Source organism: Drosophila tropicalis, unplaced genomic scaffold (assembly GCF_018151085.1).
Source record: "Drosophila tropicalis isolate 14030-0801.00 unplaced genomic scaffold, ASM1815108v1 contig_463, whole genome shotgun sequence".
Classification (NCBI taxonomy): Eukaryota; Metazoa; Arthropoda; class Insecta; order Diptera; family Drosophilidae; genus Drosophila; species Drosophila tropicalis.
The window spans coordinates 2,574,561-2,595,724 of NW_027172929.1; the positions used below are offsets into that span (position 1 = coordinate 2,574,561).

General features: G+C 34.7%; 1 protein-coding gene across 9 annotated transcripts in view; it reads left to right on the top strand.

Moving 5' to 3' along the window:
- LOC137574430 (phosphatase and actin regulator 1) overlaps positions 1-11,170 on the top strand; it is a 123,263-nt gene extending 112,093 nt beyond the window's left edge. For 3 of the 9 annotated variants that reach the window (XM_068286738.1, XM_068286737.1, XM_068286740.1), the window contains 4 exons: positions 351-380; positions 3,455-3,807; positions 3,875-4,151; positions 5,741-6,347. In XM_068286738.1, the coding sequence (XP_068142839.1) occupies positions 351-380; positions 3,455-3,807; positions 3,875-4,151; positions 5,741-5,756 (676 nt within the window). In that variant the 3' untranslated portion in view covers positions 5,757-6,347. Of the gene's footprint in view, positions 1-350; positions 381-3,454; positions 3,808-3,874; positions 4,152-5,740 lie in introns of all 9 variants that reach the window. The other 6 variants (XM_068286739.1, XM_068286735.1, XM_068286741.1 and 3 more) reach the window with 4 other exon arrangements.
- The last annotated feature ends 9,994 nt before the right edge of the window (positions 11,171-21,164 follow it).

Sequence of the window (21,164 nt, forward strand, 5' to 3'; positions counted from 1 at the left end):
CCCCACCAGTAATCCTTCTTTATAACAATAATCTATATTTAACTTCTTATTATAATTTTGAATTTATTTTTGCAATAATATCTATTGTTTAAATTGTTAATTACTACTATTTTTCTACTTCTTCTTCTTCTTCTTATTCTTACCGCCCCGACCACTTCTACCCCCAAATAAATAAATATATATATCATCATAATATATATATATATATGTTCCGTTAACCTCATCATTTGTGTGTGCGTGTCGAACACGTTTTATGCCTCACACTCCTCTATACTTCTACTACTACTACAACTACAACTACAACAACTACAATATAAACCAATCCGATATCTATATATCACGATAATCAGGCCTATACTACGACCACGGATTAGAATATGGTAAACCATCCATTTTTTAGCTAATTTATGTGAAACAAAACACCAAACTAGAAAAAAAACACACAAAGAAAAGAAAAAAACCTCCCTCCACCCACAACAAAGACTAAAACTATAAACGTATGACACATGCTTTTCTAGAATGCACTCATAGAAACACAAAATAAAACAACAACCCACTCCGAATATAACTGTTGTTATGTATCACACACTCTCCCATCTCCCCTTACCTTCCTATGATGCCCTTCAAAGTCCAAAGCCCATCCTTGCACACAATTGCATCGCTTTACTCTCTCTCAGTCAATATGTCTTACTCCTAACACATCATTTTGAACATTTTTCGTACTTCTTTTCGTTTTTAGTCTTGTTTTGATGTTTCCCCTCCCACCCCCACCTCAAGCATCCCCTTTCTGCTTTTACTGAAAATGAATGAAACTTTGACATTACTCGAAACACAACCGACACTCGTCTTTATTAAATTACTAACTTTTTGTTGTTTGCTGTTGTTAAGTTTCATTTCTTCAACCACTCACATCCACCCCCACTCACACACACACAAGCACACATCCAGAGATCCTCACTCCATTGTCTTTTATACACTTGAATGTTTGCTAGCGTGTGTATGTGTGTGTTTGTGAAGTTTTTTTATTATAAAAGTTTTGATACCTTGTAACGAATGGGTAAAAAAAGTATTCAAAACCATTAGGAGGCCCAAATCGACTTAGAGGTTTGAAAAAAGCTAGAAATACATTTTAAACTTATGAATTCGTATAGACATATAGACATCTGGGGAATAAGTCGATTAAATGAGCCTTCTAGATGGTGACAGAGACAAGTTGACCAATTTGAAATAGGGTATAATGAAGTCGGTCTACCGACTGGCTGACTACATTTTTATTTGTTTTTATTTTGATTTTTGTCGTCCTCTGCACTTTGTATCTCTCTTTCTTTCACTCTCTCTCTCTCTCCATCTGTCTGTCTGTTCCTCACTTTTCTTGTTAGCATGTTTCATTTCAAACAAGAATTTGTTTCAAATTACAAAAAAAAAAAAAAATAACAACCACCTCCCAACAACTAACGCCCAACTCTGAATGTTATTGGGGCATATTTTTGTGCTTGTTTTTTAATTTGATGTGAAATGAAATGAAATGAGTTTTCCCTTCTTAATCATTTTGTTTTATAAAAAGTAAAAACACACACACACACATACACACAAGTTTGTTCTCTTCGTCTTCAGCTTTGTGTTTCTGTCTGTCAAATTTGTTCATTTTTAAGTGGTCTTTGAGCTTCTGTCGAGGCGTTAAACCCAAAAACGAAAGAACATTTTCAAGTCAAAATTGTTTATGTATGCACTTCACCTAAAGAAGGAGAAGAAATAACAACATTGAAACAATTTAAAAACAAGACAACAAAAAAAAAATACATTTCTCGGCCATGTGGAACATGTAAAAGATCTGCAACAAAGCGTAAAGCAGGAAGAGCTGCTCGACCAAACGTGCCACAACGCAAATTTTTCTACATATTTATCATAAATTTTGCAAAAATAAAAGAAAAACGCCATAAGCTGAAAAAAAAAAAAAAACTAACCGAAGCATCTCTTGTCTAGCTTCAAATTTAAAGGCAAACCGAATTTGCAAATGTGAAAAATTTTGACATTTTACTAATTTCTATTTTAATCAGATTAACGATGTCAAAAAGATAAAAATGATAAACAAAAAGTGTGAAATTTTAGGTTAATCAAGTTAAATTTAGAGACGATTATAATTGGATTAACTGGATATAGAATATCTTCAACATAAGACGATCTGTCATGTCAAATTGCAGTCAAATTAGTAATTAACTTTAGCAGAGATAAGCATTTGTGGTCTAGTCCTTTGCCCCCTAAAGTTACACAGCACAAAAGGTTGCATACTTTAAGGGGCAAAGTTTATCCCCTTATTTCAAAGCCCTGGATCCTCCGCCTATGACTGTTAGTTAGCTAGTCTTTATCAATTTTCATTTCAAACGCGAGTGTATACACACACACACACACACATGCATATCCAGTTTGCTTGGCTTGTCTTGTCAAATGATAGAATAAAGAGGAGGGAAAGGAAAAGGCATATCATCTTTCATTCAATATGTTTCAACGCCCTTCCAAACCACCACCAACAACAACAATAACAAACAAAAAAGCGAAAAACGAAAAGAGGATAAAAATGTATGGCGGAAGAGCTCGCTTTATGCAGGATATGGAATTCAACGCAAGCTTTAAGTACAAACTTAAACACACACACACAACACATAAATGTCTCTCTGTGTGTGTGTGTGTTTTCCTTTTTTGCATATGTGTTGCCAGCTGTGCGCGCGCTCTTTCCACGTGCCACTTTAAAAAACAACAACAGCAACAAAAAATTGCCGCAACGCCAACAAAACAGAAGAAAAAATGGCGAGGAAAATGGAGAAGAATGCCATTTTTTTTGTCTTTTTTTTTTTGGGTTTGGCGACAAAACTTAAAGAAGTGAAGGCAACAACAAAAACAAAAACAAGTTAAGAGAGTGAGAAAAAGAGAAAGTAACACCCAGAACAAGGTTAGGGAGGTAGATTTTATGCAGGAAGATGAATAAATTTAACACACACACACACACTCACACATGTCGTAAGACTATACCTCTTGTGAGTGTGTGTGTGTGTGTGGCTGGTAAATCTGGCAGATTGCCCTGGCCAGATTGCAGAGATGAAAGGCTTAGGGATTGCATGAGTTTTCTTTCCCCTCTTACTTTGCACTTTTTCTCCTCGTTTACCTTTTCCCCACACACAGGCACACACGTACACGCACACTTACTCCTTTAGCCTGTCCCCTCGTGTGTGTGTGTGTGTGTGCTAGTATTTAATGTGACTGCTAATGATGCCTAGAATAACCAACCAACCAAACACCTACATACTTGGATGTGAATGTATACTTGTACTTTTTGTTGTACTCATTGTTGTTCTTCTTATTATTGTTGTTGTTGTTATTATATTATATTATCATACTTGCTGCCAGCGACTAACTAAATACATATATATTTTCTATACCATCCCTGACTAAAACACAGCAGGCAACAAATGTTTAACATCCAACTGCCGTGCACTGTGGAGAATAAAGAGAACACACGACCCTTTGTGATACGGGAGAGTAGCAGCGATAGCGATGAGAGCGATGGCCATATTGTCTATCGCGACGATGACAATGATAATACACGATTAGCCAAATTGGCACGCAAAGAGTCACTATCGCTGAAATTGCAATTGCGACCCGATAAACAGGATTTGATCAATCGTAATATATTGCATCAGGTCACCGATAACGAGCTCAAAGAATCCAAGGAGGCAATTGGAGCACGACTCATACGACGTCTGTCCATGCGGCCCACTGCCGAGGAGCTTGTCGAGCGTAATATATTGAAAAGTGAGTTCCTTTTTTCATACATATTTCTTTTTTTGTTTTCATAACAAATTTTGCATATTTATTTTAGCTCAATCACCCGCCGAGGAAAAGAAACAAAAAGAGGAAAAGAAATCGTATCTGTTGCGTAAGCTCAGTTTTCGGCCAACAGTCGAGGAGTTGAAAGAGAAGAAGATCATACGATTCAATGATTATATTGAGGTAACGCAGGCTCACGACTACGATCGGCGTGCGGATAAGCCATGGACAAGACTGACGCCAAAGGATAAGGCTGCCATACGAAAGGAGCTCAATGAATTTAAATCCTCGGAAATGGCAGTCCACGAGGGCAGTCGGCATTTGACGAGGTAAATAGCCAATTCCGAAATTTCCCAATTAAACGCCCGAACCAGCTCTCTCTCTCTCACCCCATCACCAACAACAACCTAGATAGTGGACGATACTAAATTATGTAGACGGGTGTGTCCTTCCATGGCCTGACAGAAACTAAAACTGAAAGCAACCAAAAAACTGCAAGAGAGAACACAAAAAAAAAAAAAAAAGAAAAACGAAATGAAAGGCGGATGGGGGGTGGGAAAAAAATTGAAATAACCAAAACCAAACGAATTCGAATGGCCAAAAAGTGAACGAAGCAAAAAATTGCCAATGCCAATGTGCCCAATGATGTGTCACGTGCAATGTCCACTGCAGCAGTGCTGCTTCACCCCCCCCCTCCATCCCCACCGCCCCTTGTTCTTTTTCTATTCACTCCCACTAAAGCCTGACATTGTTGGCCACGCGATATGTTGGCCACAAAGGACTTGATGGTGGTTTTCGTTCAACATTTCTATTTCCCATGCAGTTTTTACTACTACTACTTCTACTACCACAACTGTCCGCCATTTTGGGATAAAGAAAATTGCCGGAGAGGGGCTAGAGTGCCGCCTGCTGAGAGGTGCTGAGGTGCACAAGCTGAAGCAGAAGCAATAGCAGAAGGTTTTTGGCCCAGGCAACTTTAGTGTAATGGCTTTCGGATTTTCTATGTGTGCCTGTCGCGTTGACTGGTTGACTGCATTTTAGTTGTCCTTAAATGTCCATGCAAACTTTCGTCGTCGCAGTGTGGGAAGGGGTACAGGATTTAGTTTCTGGCTTTAATTTGTAAAAAAAAAGAAGAAAAAATCACCAATACGTTTTTAGATTTCATGGACCCTCCAAAATGAGGGGAATCCAAATTAGAGTATTGAATAAAACTCATTTCCCAGAAAGGCACAAACAGCTGTAGGAAAACCATTCAAGGACTTTCACCCTGACATTGGACCGAAACGGTATCGAGAATAGTCAATAGTAAACTACAAACGAAAAATTCTCTGATTAAAATTAATTTACTCATTCACTAACTTACTCATTTATTCATTCTGTTGTGACTGAGGTCCTTGATCAGATGCGAATTGTAAATTCACTTATGCGATTAAAAAATCAAATAATCAGTGACTAAATAAGACTGTAAGTAAGTTACTTAGTGAGTCAACGGATAAGTCTATTAAACATTATCATTCACTCCCTTAAGAGAATTGTTCAATTTTCGTTCAACATAAGTTTGAAGGTATCTCGAATGAAAGCTAAACAATCAATTGGTTCTTGATCAAGTATTCAACGTATTCAACATTTAAACAAATAAGTTCCATGTTGTTGCATCATCGACAAGTAAATGTTTTATCGAGATTCTCTAAACTAGAGTAGATTAAAGGACAAATTTTTGATCAAGTTGACGACGAGTAGCAAAATTTTATGCCATTTAACTTTTTCCCTTTTACAAACACCAAACAAAGCAAAGAAGAAGGAAAAAAAAGGCAACTAAACAGTGGAAACTAATCTCAACTTTTGCAATTTTTCTTCTGTTTTCTTTTTTGCCTCCTCACTCACACACACACGTTTGTTCTCTTTTACTCCGAAACAGATTCCATAGGCCATGACGATTGCAATGGCAGCAACTTTCCAACAAATTACAACAGAAGCAACCGAAACAGCAAATGTATTTTATGATGCAACATCAAATTGTCAACAAATATTTAAAGGCAAAACATTAAGAAAAATGCAAAAACTAAACTAAATACAACAAAAGAGTAATAATAATTACAATAATAATGATGATGCAAGAAGAGAAAACAAAAAGGAAAAAACATTTAAACAAAAATTTAAGTAAAGAAATCATTTTTTTTTTTTTGCATGACAGCAAACGAAAGTAAAGTCTACAATCTAGAGCAAAGGTAAAAACTAAAAACAAAACAAAAAAATAAACAAAAAATAATTGAAAAAAATCACAAAAAAAAAGAAAGAAAGAAAGAAATAAGGAAAGGAAAGAGAATAAAGTCCATGTTTGATTTAACAAAAATTACTGTTAATTTCGAGTTGTGTTGATCTTGTCGTCGTCCTGCTCGGTTTTGCCTAATTTTAAGTATAATATTTTAATCATGTGGTTTACATTTTCAATATTATCTCCATCTCTTTCACTCTCCCTCTCTCTTTCTTGTTAATTGTGTGTAAATAAACATTTTTTTTTTTTTTTTGCAAAAAGTTTTTCAAGATCAATGAACTTAACACTAAATTTAAAAAATGAAAATCAAAAACAAAAAGAAAAACAAAAAGAAGGAAAGAAAAGAGAAAGGAAATATCAATTCGTCTTATGTAGAAATGTTAAGTCAATGTCTCGCCGCTCTGTTAAATCCTTTTTGAGTCAAGGCATATTATATGTATTATATTATATGATAAAAGAGATAACAATTATAAAATAATAATAATATCGAAACCCATTAAGAGAAACAAACAACAATAATAACATACGCAAGTAATACCGATTAAAACAAAACGAGAGAAAAGCAAACTTCAATTACAAGAGTAAATCAAGTTGTTAATTCTGATGTTATTTTTTTTTTTTTTTTTTTTTTTTTTAAATAAATAAATTTTAAGCTTACATTTAATTTTTACTGTTGCTTTCCATAATTTTTTAAATTTTGCATTAAGAAAGAGTGAAGAAGAAAACAAAACAAAAAACGAAAAAAATTCAATACAATTTCTACATTTTAAATTTTAATATGTTTATTGTAAAAAGCTTAAAAGTAAACCCACACAACTGAAACACAGAAGAAGACGAAGAAAACAAAAATAATTAAAATAGAAAACGCAAAACACGTAGAGCAAAAACGTAAAAGAAAACAAAAAGAAAGGAAAAAAAAATGGAAAAAAATAATAAATTAAAAATCAATTTTTTTGAAAGACAAACCGTACTGATTTATTTTTTTTATATTCTTGTTTAAAAAAACCCGTTTAATGAAAACATTTCCCTTATTTTGGTGGAATTATTAAGCGGTATTTTTTTAAACACACTTCTTAAGCATATTTATATTTAATATAATTTTCATTTTTTTTATTTTTTCAGATTAAATTAAGTTCGTTTCATCCATGTTTCCATGTTTTGTTCGTTCATCTAAGTTGTATATAACATGTACATACATATCGCCAAAAAAACAAATCGAAATAACAGAAAAATGCAAACAAACAAAATGAAAAAGAAAATAACGCAAATTGAAGATGAAAGTAAAACGAAAAGTTTTGAAAATCAAGAGAATGCTAAGGTAAATTTAAATACACAACGGAAGCTAGCTTTGGCAAAGCCGAAGTTTGTATACCCTTGCAAAAGTTTCAATTGATTGTTGTATTCATTATGATGTTTTGGAGGTTCTTGAAGTTCCATTAAAGTTGTCCGATCCATCAGAAGATTGTTGAAAAGGTTTTTGAAAACTAAACAAAAACTATAAAAATTTCGAAATCGATGAAAGTAATCGACTCAGTTTAATGAAATATTTAAATAATTCCTTTTGTAATTGGTTTGATTGCTTTCTACATTTATGAGATTTGTCCAATCTTAAGATGTTATATTTTCGATTCCTGCCACATCTGAATGTATGGCTCGGCAATCTGAACTAACTGGTGTTATTTCCAATTGATTGAAATCAAATTTATTACTTTGTGAATTGATTATAAACGAAATTTTCTATAATAATTCATATCGATAAAGAAATTAAGAATTACAGAAAGGAAAGAAAATTAGTGTATCAATGCACTTATGACTGATTGATTGATTCCGAAGTGATCTGTTTAGATATTTAAAATATATTCTCCTTCAAGTCCACTCATCTCTAGCAAGGGTATAAATTCAGCAGTCAAGACACTTGTCGTACGTAATAAATATATATATACAGATAGATAATGATAGCTGAAAGTCGGGGGTTATATATATTGAAAGTGTAAACAAAGAGGAATCAATATTTATATATTCGAATAATAATAATTATGCAACAAAATATCAGGAATCACAAACTGAAGCAAGTTGGACCCAAAATGATCATAAAGATGATGATAACGAATATGACGAGTAAATTGTGTGTGTGTTGTCCGTTTATTATTGTATTTATTATTATCATTATTATTATTATTATTATTGTGTTTGTTTTTGTTTTGATTTCTAAAACACACAGTTATAAGATACTGTACACCTTGACTTGTAAAACTTTTTAGAGACAGAGTTTGAAACCAGATGGAACCAGATCAACGTTTGATAACGATAACCACATAAATATAACGATATGAGAAAATTTATTTTGTAAAATCAAATTACAACGCAACCAAGAAGAAAAAAAAAAATTGAAAAAAAAACTCAAACCAAAAAAGAGAAAAATTTCACAACAAAAAACGAGGAAAAAAAGAAACTAAACATTTTACTCTAGCATTCCACACACACACACAAACACACGTATATACATATGTAGATGTGAAGAGGATGATAAGGAAGATAGGGAGGGGAATAATAAAAATATGATAGAATGAACCGAAATGGGGGAAAATAATTGTAAATTTTTTGGAAAGAAAAATGAAAATTGAAAAATGCTCGCGCGTGCTCGTGAATATTAAAAAAAAAGGAAAAATAAATAAAACTCAACTAAAGCAAAAAATACACATAAAATAAAAGAAGAAATGAGAAATTGCAAAAAAAAAAAAAAAGAAAAAATTAATAAATTAAATGCATAAAGCAAACAAAAACCGTTTCAATGGATACTTAGTAACATACAAGAACAAAACAAAAAACAAAAAAGCAAAACGATATATACAAAATACGATAAATTAAAGCAAGTTAAAGGAATTAGTTTAAACAAAAAAGGAAAAAAAAACAAAACAAGAAGACAAAGAAATTCAAGAACAAGTGGCGCTTCCTTTTTGCAAAAAGTTTCATATTTCTAAACAACAACAATTAACAATTAAATGAAAAACAGAATGTAATAGACTTGAGATCTGCTGATCTAAACGATCCGAACGAGTATCTATATACATATATATATATATATATATATATATATATATGGAAATATATGTATATATGATGAGTTAAGCTTGAGTTTGTGTCTTGTGCTCTCTCGCTCTTGCTCCTCTCTCTTGCCCACTCGCTCGCTGGCTTCTATATTGCTCTAGCTCTTGCTTCAAAGCCCGTTGCATTGTTTAAAATAACAAAACAAGAAAAAAGAAAAGGAGAACAACAACAACAACAACCGCAACAGCAACAGCAACCACAAACAAGAACACTCAAAATTTAAGCAATATAAATTGCATATATAAATAAATTAATTATACATTAATTAACTAATACGTATACAAGAAGAAAAAAAAATGAACAAACCCAAAATAAATGGAAAAATTTAAAAACAAAAACTATTTATATATGAGTAAGCCGAAGCTGAAGCTATACAACAAACAAAACAAAAAAAAAAAAAAAAAAAATGGACAAAAAAAAAAAAACAAACATGGATATTTCAACTCTATCAATATATACAGATATATATGTGTATATACATATGCATGCATGGCTATGTAATACATGCATATATGCATGTATGTATAATATATATACACACACTTGGGTATATAGCATAATTTACACTTTTTCTATGGAGCGATTTATAGTGTACAATATATAATTAAACAACAAGGCGTCGTTGTCGGTTTCGACCCATCCAAAATCAATCTTCACACACATACACACACACACTGTCCCTCTCTCTCTCTCTCTCTTCTTCTTCACCGTCGCCCCTTGTCTTGTTGTCCTGCAATAAAAACTCACTAAATAATTAACTAAATAACTAACAACACAGACTCGGCCTATTCGAGCTACATAAAAGACGAAGAAGAAGAACAAATAACTAAAACACATTTCGAATTGAGTTCCAAAATTTTACAAAAAAAGACACACACACACATGGGAAATCTTTAGATGTGCTTAACTAAAATCGTTATCTATCGGATCCCTTCCAGTTAATCCAGTTAATGCAATGAATCTTTGATCGAAGATCGTTCAATTCTATCACACTACAAATTGTTGCATACTTTTTGGCTACATTTATAATTGATTTTACCCTTAACTCTGAAATGTCTGAATGAAGATTATCGTTGCTTGGGCTTGGAGTAAAACTCCAGATGATATTATTTTCAAATAGATGATAATAGTAAAAGGTTTTTTTTACTATTGCATACTTTTGGCGATCTTTGAATACAATTTTCAATTGAAATGTGATTTTAATGGTAGATAATTGTTTAAGATTTGTCAAAAAGCACATCGAAAACTTTCCTACTTAACTCTTTTGTGTACAGCAAATAATACTAAGAAGAACAATATCCCCAATATCCCTCACACACACAGACACACAGACACCAACTAGTTTTCGTTTCTATGGAACGTATACTTAATGTTCGTTTTTTTTTTTTTTTTTTTGAAACTCTTTGCCAATTTTGCAGTTGCCGTTGCAATTAAGTATCAAATATGAATTTTTAGCAAGAACTAAAAACAAAAAATGAAAATGAATGAAACAAAAAAAAAAAACGAAAAACAACAAACAAAACCCAGCAGAAAAAGTAAGCCAAAAATGCAAAAGTATTGTAAAATGTTTAAAACAAAAAACCAAAAAGAAAAAAAAAAAACGAAAAAGCAAATGAAAACTTGGAAATGTTGTGAAAATTCCGTAAGAACGCAAAAAAGATAAAGAGAGGGAAAAGTAAAAGCAAACATTAAATGAGAATAAGAACGGCAATTAACTCGTTTGTAGCGTTAACTAAGCTTATCAACAGAGTTTTTGGCTAAATTGTGGTGGAAATGTGAAAATGAAGAACTAAACACAGACACACACACACACACACAGATACAGATACATATATATATATATATGTGTATGTTAATAGTGAAACCCAAAAACAAAAATGGAGAAAGAAGAAAACAGAACAAATATTGAATAATAATCACCGACAAATTGAGATTTAATAAAGATTTAATTACTTACAACCAAAACGCGAGTCAATTATTTCAATTATTGTTAAATTTTTAAATTTCATTAACATTAGCAACAGAAGAACTTTTCAGTTTTGCTATTAGTTTTAATCATTTAAACTAATAAGCTTTAGCTCTATTTGCAAATGGTCAATTATAAAGACGGGCTTCAAAACAGTTTTTTATTTTCTAATCGAAAGAGTTGACTCCAATTATTTTTCTGTTAAGAGTATCTATTTTTAGAGCCTTTTAGTTTCAGATATGCATAACTAAAGAAACTATTTGTCCGCTTGTTACTAAAGGTGAGTCCTGAACAAGTTTAGATAATGCCTGAAGTTTTGAGAGTAAATTAGGTAAGTGTCTATATTTCTTCTTAAATGGGTTGAAATAAGATTGAAAATTAATTGGCTAACGATTCATATTAAGCTTTTTCATTGAACTATTATAAATTACCGATTGACTTTACAAAATCGGTTGGAATTATGGTATTTTACATTTTACTTTTATACTTTAGTATTTTATAATTACATTTTTATCCATTTTATATAGATTTAATTGCACTGGATCGATCTTAATAAGGTTAAAACAAAAAAAAACACAAATCTTTGGATTTTATATGTGAAATTTTGCGATATTTACGGACTTTAAGCTGAGTAAGTGACAATTTTGAGTTTTCCATATCTTTTTTTTAATTCGCTTAATATTTTAAGATTAAGATAGTTAGCAGAAAGTAAACTAAAACTTAAAAACTGAACAGGATATTCTGTATCCAACACTTAATTGAACAATTTACCCCTAAAAGCATGCTTTGTCTTTCTTCTTTAAAAACTTTGACAACTTATTCTTTCTTTTGTCTTGTTTTTTTTTCCCCATTTTTCATTCATCATGAATGCGTTTGCTCTGTTTGGCCAAGAAAGATATTCATTCATAAATTCCAAACGGGAGGCATTTCTTTTAGCATATTTCACATGCCACGTATGTAGCTACTCAGGTGGAGAAGAGGAGAGCAGAGCAACTCTCTTTCTCTCTATCTGACACTCTTTGGATATCTTTAGAAAAGTATCTTGTGGAGTTGAAAGGGTCGCAGGCGGTCTGTGCGTACGTGCTAGACGGTAACCAGCCTCAGGTGAGGCGACACCAATCACAATCATCATAAGACGGTCGCAGTTGATTATGATGAGCTCTCTTCGCTTTTTTTGCTCAAAGGAGACGTGGAGAGATGTGTGGCAAGATGTAAAGTGACTCCCCTTTCTGCCCCTTTCCTTTGCCTTTTGCGAAAGTTTATCGCTGCGGCAAGATTCTAACATTTTTGTGTGCATTCCACTTTGGTGCGTTTGTCGGATTTCACAAGAGTCGCGTTCGGTTTGGTTGTTGTTTTTTTCTCTTTCTTTTCGTTTTTGCTCATAAAACGTACTCGAACTCATTAAAACGCGCACTCTGATAACTGAAATGGCCAAAACACTGCGCAGAGATGAAGAAAAGATGGTGAAGTCGGCGAAGACGACGAGTGAAGCGACGTGTTTGCATGTGCGTCTTATGGTCGTTTATTCTTTTTTTTGTCTCTTCCATTTTGTTGCTGATTTATTTGATGGGCAGTTTGGTAGAACCATGTGAGGCACGTTGCAGGTTCCTTGTCAGCGCTGCTGGTGCTGTTTTTTGTTGTTTTAAATGGGGCAAGAAATAAAAAGAAGAAGACGAAAAAACATACCACAAAAAAGGAGGTAAAAGAGAAAGAGCTACAAGAGGAAAGAAATGTGGCCTGTTAATTAGGTAAATTCGTGTGGGAAAGCTAAAAACAACTCAAATGCATTTCGTTGAGCAATTCAGGGAAATTTTTAAATTTGGGTCTAGACAATTCATGGAAAGCTATTTAAATAGAATATTTAGGATCTGTAGTCTGCCATTTACTTATAGGTACATGTAGGATAAAAATGTTTCAAGTCAATTTTAGGACACTAAAAGAATAAAAAAAGCCCATTTCCATTAGGAAATATAAAAGAGACTATCAAAATATATAGAAAGCTGTGATAGGTTCATAGAGAGGTATAAAGGAAAAGCTTCGATTGGAAAGGCGTCATGCAGTAGATTACCATTGGTCAAGGAATAACTCATTATATTCATTTGGAAATAATTGTGTTTTATAAAAAGTTTTTAAGTTTCAACCATTAAAAACTAACCCCCTCAATTCCGAATGGAGAAATTATGTGTTTAATTAGTTCTAAAATGTAGAAATGAATCAGTTAGCAGTAATAAGGGGGACAACGAGCCACATAAGCATTAATGGGCAGAACATCTGGCTAAGATCAAAGAATTTACTTTGTTAAAATTGCAGGATCCATTAGAACTATCGGGAGAAAAACAAATGCAATGTCTGGAGCTTTTTCCTGCGGTGTAGTTGTTCTCGATGCAAGCCCGAATGCAGTTTATTGTTGCTAAGGATGTTCTTAGGCTTTTTTAACGGACACTGCCTTACGGCAACGCCTGTGGTCAATCTGGAGTATGAAGTCAAAAGTCCGAGAGACATTCGAACAACTCCCATGCGTTATCAGGTTGAACTTAAGCAGTTTTAAATCATAATAGACAAGAAGGAATTGGCAAAGTTTTAACTCTCATTTTGTCTTCTTGTGATCGTCCAACTATAAATATTGCAAGTAGGACAGTTTCGATTCAATATTTAAGAGGTTTGGAAATATAAAGGCAAAAACTGAATAAATCTTTTGAATAGATTTTCTGTTAAATAACACAGGATAACAAATTAGCTGCTTTTCCTTGTATATTAATTATAGTTGGTTGTAGAATTTCATAACAGCTTAAATTTTTATCAGTGAAACACCTCAACCATGAGAGGCAACTGACACAGGAGAGAGATTTTTTCACATTGTGCCACCTATTGAATTAACCTTCATAAATAGATACAGAAATTTAAAACTGGTAAACCGCTATAAACGGTATATGAGATTTTTTTGAAGTTCGTTTTGCTGGTGGAAAACGTAATCATTAACCTTATCACTTGCCTTGCAGGGGCATTGCATATCACGCCATTATCTCGTTGAAGTGAACATCTTTGTGTACCTGCCTTCCCCTCTTGTTTCTGGCCGAGTGTCAGTGTCCGTCTATTGTTTTCGGGTCATCTTTTGTGGAGTCTCTCACACAAATCTAAAGCTGGCTAAAGCGAGGCGGGTGTTGCGGTGGGATCGATTGGTGAATTTGCATTTGGCGGACCGATCGGGCAGGCCGCCCGTGTGGACTCACTCACTCCACTGGCGAGGATCGTAGTTGCGGCAGTTGTTGGTTAGCTGTTGTCCCTGGGCTTTCTTTATGACCTCGGTATTGCAGTTTGTGGCTTTTTTTGCTGGATGGCTAAAGTTTATTTGATTCTATTTTCATTTTATTTGAATTGTGGTTGGCTTTTATGGCTCTTCGACTCGGGACTGAGATTTGTTTGTGAAAGTTTCCTCTTTGGTTGTCTTGAGTCTGTTTCTTTTCCTCTGTTCCCTTTTTTTTTTTTTTTCTTCTTGTTTTTGTTTTGTTTTGTTTTGGTGGTGGTGGTGGTGATTGTAAAACAATAAAAGCAACACCTGACTGCTGTTTGCCTCCTTTTTGGTATTGCCAACAGCCAGCAGACAACAAGCAACAATGGCGACGACTTTGTTGGTGGCCCCGTCCAAGGAGATCTTATCATAGACCAAAAATGGCTAAAACAAAACACAAAGCAACACAAAAAGCCATCTATATACATTACTTGCATATATCCATCTATATAGAAAACATGCTTATTGTTTTTGTTTCTGAACGAAACATTTCAATTGCGTTTCTAGGATGCGTTTTACCCTCCCTCCCCCCATCACGCGGGTTTTCCAATGCAAAGCGGGGGCAAGCGGAAGGATGGTGAAGGAAAAAAATTAGCGAAATAAAAATTAAATCTAAATCTGAATAAATAAAAATCGTGCACTCTTAAGTGAAAGGCATCGACGACGATCTAAGTTTGAATTTGAGTATTGTAGTTGTTGGAGTTTTGTTTTGTTTTTTTTTTTTTTTTGTTTTTGCCAAAGTATCTCAGTGTGCTGCAAATTTAATCAATTGATGAGGCAGCAGCGCAAGTGCAGGTAGGCATTGAGGCATTCAGGCATCCAGGCATCAGCCAGGTTGCAGGTTGTTTGCCCCATTGCATTTATTGTTGCTGCTGCTGCTGCTGCTGCTGCTGTTGGTTGTTGTCGATTGTCGATGGCTGCCAAGCAATTTGGATTTTGTGGCAACAGCAAAACCTGACCAAAAAGACATTTACATTCTACTGTTTACTGATTGTTGTTGCAAGTGTCGCTGCCACATGCAACAACAACAACAACAACAGCAGCAGCAACAGCAGCAGCAACAGTTACAACAACCACAAGTACACTTTACACGCTAGAAACCGTGACTTTAATTTTCTTTACCACCAACCACCCCCCCACCCCATGCCCACTCAAAGTCTACCTATACCCCCCACCCCCCCAGCATTTCCACATTTTCTTTTTTTTTTTTTTTTTGATTTGTTTTTCCTCTTTTGCCCGCCTGTCTCGTTTTTTATATAATTTTCAAATTTATTTCCACTGGCCAAGCAAATGGTTGCGCTTTTCATTAAATCTGCTGTCTTTGGCGACATTGGTGCAGTTTTTGCCTGGTTTGGTTTTATTTCACTTTGTTGTTGTTGTTGTTGTTGGTGTCTTTCTCGTTTTAATTTTGTAATTATCTGGCGCATTTTACTTTCGTTTGCTCTCAGCATTTACTTTGATTTATGGCAACAAAAAAACACAAAAGTCCAACTTATTGTTAAATGGCGAATTGGAATCGTGAGAGAAGCATCCGAAATGCTTGTCAAACTAACTGAAAAACTTATTAGGAAGTGAATTGCTATTAGATGGATGAATAAAGATTCATTTTCTCTCAATCTCTTTCTCTCTCTCTCTCACCCTCTCTCTTTTCCCCTTTTTATTTCGTTAGCTAATATTTAAATTCTTTATTCTTAATTTTTAAGTCCTTATTTTCTTATTATCATTTATATTTCATTTAAAACCATTTTTGTGGGACTTTTAAGTTAATTTGGTCATGGCCTCTTCTCATATGATGGGCAATTTAATCAAAGTTACTTAATTTTATGATTAGAATTACAGCTAAACTCCATTTTAAAGAAAAGAAGTAAAATTTGTTACGATTTGTCCCACTTTCCATATGATTAGATCGCTCGCTGGATATAATTCTTGTTGTTATGTTTGAATCAGGAGACTATCTTCTCTTCTCTTGGTTGTTGTTCTTCCCCCAATTCTCTTAACCTTTTATCTAACCTTCTATCTTGGATATTTAGAAATCTTCCTGAGAATAGACTTACTATTCTGCCTAATATTGATAGATATCATTAAAAACTAAACGACTTAAATGTTAAATCTATCAAATAATCATAATTAAAACAAATCCAGTCTATTAAAACTCTGGGCGATTGTTTCCTCTTCGCGTACTACTCTTTATTTATAGTTTTTGCAAGTTTTCCTTTTTGATATCTGATGTCTGTGTTGAGCTTCTGCTTTAAAATTGTATCCTTTTTATGTTTCGCTTTCATTATTATTATTGTTGGCCATTATTATCTCATGATGATCAGGCCAGGTTAGGCCACTTGCTCAACCTGCTCGTTGTTGCCTGGAGCTGTCAATAAATAAGCTCATTAACTTCATAGCAATGTTTGCCATCGTTGTAGTCGTCGTCGTCGTCGTCGCACTTGACACTTGCCGTTGACATGTTGTTGCCGTAGCACACAAGAAACACGCAATAACAGCAACAGCAACTCACTACAGCAACACCCACACACAAGTTGAAGTTATAGTCAAGATCCCAGACAGAACTAAAAAAAAAAACCAAAATGTGCAACAATTTCAAATCGCTTCTATGAACGAGCAGCAGCAGCAACATTCGACGCGCCGAGAGAGAGAAAGAGTGAGAAGGATGGAGAGAGAGAGATAGAGAGGGAGACCCATTGATTAGGTGACCCTTGTAGCGGTCTCTAGAGGCTGTCAACTCTGTGTACTTCTTTCTACTCCTGGCCCCAATTGCCATTGACTTGTTGTTGCAGTTGTTTCTTGCTGCTCGTTCAATTGATTGAATTATACATATATATGTACATACAGACGTCTGTATGTACATACATATGTATGTTGGCAGACCCTTGGAGATCTTACCTTTGCTTAACTTACCTTAACCAACTGACTTTTGAGCCAAGTCTAGCAAACTCTAGGCCATGTTTACTGCTGTCTGCCAGTTAGCTAGTTAATTAACAGCTAAAGCAAGATGGCAAACTCTTGTTGTTGCTGCTGCTGCAGCTGTCCTTGTGCCAGTTTGTGAGTGGGTGGCACATAATGTGGGCGATATCACAAGCTAAAGCCAAAAGGTGCTAGTACGTTTAGCTCGACAGTAAATCCAAAAAAGAATTAGATAAACTGAATTCAATATTTTTTTATCTAAATCATATTTATTATCCTTCTTAAGGTCAGCTACCATTTGACATGAGATACAAGATCAGCATTAAGATTATATATATTTGCCACCAATCACTCAATGTCCAATTGCATAAGCCATCAACCTCTGGAACCCACCTCCCCCCGCCAAGCCGCTACAATCCACACCCTTTTTGTTGACGGCAAAGAAAACCAAAAAAAAAAGAGAGAAAAAAAATGGCAACAAGCAAAAGCGACGAACTTGTCCTTAAAATGTCAGCCAAAGTGTTCATTAATTTGTGTCTCAGTTTTGTTGCTACTAGCTATTGTTGATGGTGGTGTTGTTGTTGTTGTTCTATTTGTGTGTATGTGTCGGTCTGTCTGTTTTTTAGTCATTGATCATGAATTCCATAAGCTTGGCACTCGCCATTTGCCGTCATACCGTTGCATGCGTCATGACCAGGTCTACACACACACAATCCACAAGCCAATTGGCGACACAATTTTGTCTTTGGCATGTGGCAAGCTTACCCCCTCTAGCAGACCATCCCCGCACCCCTTCCGCTCTCTACTTTCTGCTCAACCTACGCAAATCAAATTCAAGTAAAAAAAAAAAAAACCACAACAACCCAAAAACCAAAGTCAAAAAAACACAAGAAACAAAAAAAGAAGTCTCTCGGTTGCCTGTTGCCAGTAGTTTGTAATTTTCATGTAAAAGTCGCGCCAAATGCAAAATGGCCCTGCACCACAACAACAGCAATCACAACGATGACTGACTGGCATGCCACGCCCCCGACAGTCCCCGTAACACCCTTAGCCATAAAGCCCTGAGCCTGCCAGGGACTGGCCCGAGCACGAGCCCGGTTTTGGCCTGGTCTGGTCGGGTCTGGTCTGGTCTGGTCTGGCCTGACTTGGCCAGCCATCAATCTCAATTGTTTCGCATTTTCATATGCGACTCTTCGATCATTTTGCAGCTTGACAACAGCAACAACAACAACTACAAAAACAACAGCAGCGCGACACAGCCAACAACGGTAATAAAAATTGCAGATTTGTCACAGCAATTGTTGTTGTTGTTGTTGGCCTGATTCTTCTGGCTTGTTGTTTTGCCTACGTCGTGTGCCTGTAATTACTTTTTATTATGTTGAATTTTGTATAGGCTCCCCCCTCTCTCCGTACCAATTCTTACCTTCCTCCCACTCTCTCGCCCACTCTCTCTCTCTCTCACACATTCACTCTTTTTCTCTTTATTTTTGTGGTTTTTCTGTGTTTTTTTGGTATTATTCTTTTTGTTTTTTTCTTCTGGATTTATCTCAAGCAAATGTCTACGCGTGATTAAACGTTTAAATTGCCTGATATGATATACATTCCGAAAAAAAAGACCGAGACCCTGTCACCCTGCCATACACACAAATACACACACACTCAAATGTTATATTCGTACGTTTTTTTGGTTTTTTTGGCTGACTGACATATCTTATGGGAGCAGGCTATATAAAGTGGCTTTTTATTTATGACAACACGAATTACCATTACCATTACCATATTCATTTCTGAAGACAATATCAGATGAATAGATTTAACGAACATATGAAAGGATCTAACGATCTGAAGCACCATCATATCCATTAGGCAGTTTAACTTATTTATTGAATATTATGCAGAAATAACACTGATTAGGTTAACAGATTATGTTAACAGATGTGATAAAAATCTTTCAAAAATTCACTTACAAAGCACTTGAAAACTCCTTGAAAAAGTCAAAAATGTTTGATACTCACATATTAAAATATACAAATATTAAAAATATATAATTTTAGTTAATAATTTTTATGTTTTCTTGAAAAGATTTATAGTTTTGTAAAGTTTATAAATAAAAGAAGTCATTTTGTCTCCTAATTTCTTTTTTGTCTAAGCAGAGACAACTTAAGTTTCACTTTAAGTTGAAACAATCAATCATTGATTGAGTAGCTGTTAAAGATCTGCATTAATTTAAGTAACTTAAACTATTTAGCACCTGTGAAAATGTTGCGGGGGTTGTAATTACCAAATTGTTTTAGTATCTGATTACTATTGATTTGATGTCCACTATTTAAATGGACATAAAAGCAACTTTTCACACGAATATTGTAAAGTCGTGAAGATATTTAAATGAAAAGTCAAATCATCACCATCATCAAAATGTAAAGTCTTCCAAAAGATTCGTGCGCCTACACGACAAACGATTACGCCTACTTTATAAGCCTCAACTTCACGCTTAATTAGTCGCATTGAAAGAGAAATAACTATATGTAGTATAACTTCATCTTCTCAGAGAACTGTCATTCCTCATTTCTTGGCTCTTCATGTTGAACATGAACTGGCCACGCTTTAATAGCAGGCGACGGACTGAGTTTTGTCACCATACCAAAATGGTCAAAACATGAAATCCTATTAGACAAATTGAAATTACAAATGAGACAAGAGACAACAACAGCACCAAAATTCATTTATTAATTAGTCACACTCGATTATGGTCAGACAAAGAGAGGCGCAGGTAACAGACAGGTAACAGCAGCACCACCAGCAAAAGCGAAAAAAGAAGAAAATAAAAAACGGTAGCCAATGGAATGAAAATGAAAATGAAACCTCTCTGCCCACATGCCGAGAGTGTGTTTTTTTTGTTTCTTCTTTGGTTTGTTTAAGTTTTGGTGTGAAAATTGTTAAGACCAATGGGAAAATTGAACACGCAAGGCATTTCTTTAAAGCACAGAGAGTCGACGTCTGTGTGTGTGTGGGTTGACATAATCAATGATTGTTAATCACTAATTAAAATTATTATTAACAATGAAAATGAAAATATGCCATTCTGGATTTGAGAGTATCTCTCTAACCATTCTCTCTCCTGATCAATTACACTCTTTGTATGGGGTTGGCGCTCTAACGATATCTTTCTGCAATCTAGAGTTCCATTTTGGCCAACCACTTGGACAGGTTGTTGGCAAGACAATTGCACAAAAGCTGTAACTGTTTAAGAGTTATCATGGGAAACCAAGCCAAACCGACAGCAAGTGAATTGTGTATCCCATCCCCACCACCCCCCCACCCAACTACCATCTACTCTTTAACCAGCACCCACCTCCGCCTTAGGGGCATTTTTATTTCTATTTCAGTCTATATATATACATATATATGTATTTATGTATGTATATACCATTATCAAGTCAGTGCCAGTCCTCAGATAGCCTTTAAAGGCTCTAACTGCAACTCTAAAGTGAACGTTGGCATTTTTAGTTAAGGCTAATTAAGACTTTTGCCGAGACCTGCTGAGCATAATTCATACAACAATCTATGTATATAAGTATATGCGATACTACATCAAATACTTATGAGTTATACAATCAAATATTGCTAGAAGAGAAAGTTGCCAACCGACTAACTATAGTCTCTTAACTCTCGACTCTCAACTCTCTTGCTGTCTTTAGAGCATTTCATAGGTTTATTTATTTATTTTTAGCGCCATAAATAAGCATTTTTATTAATAGCAGCCCATTAACCTCGACTAATTAATTAAC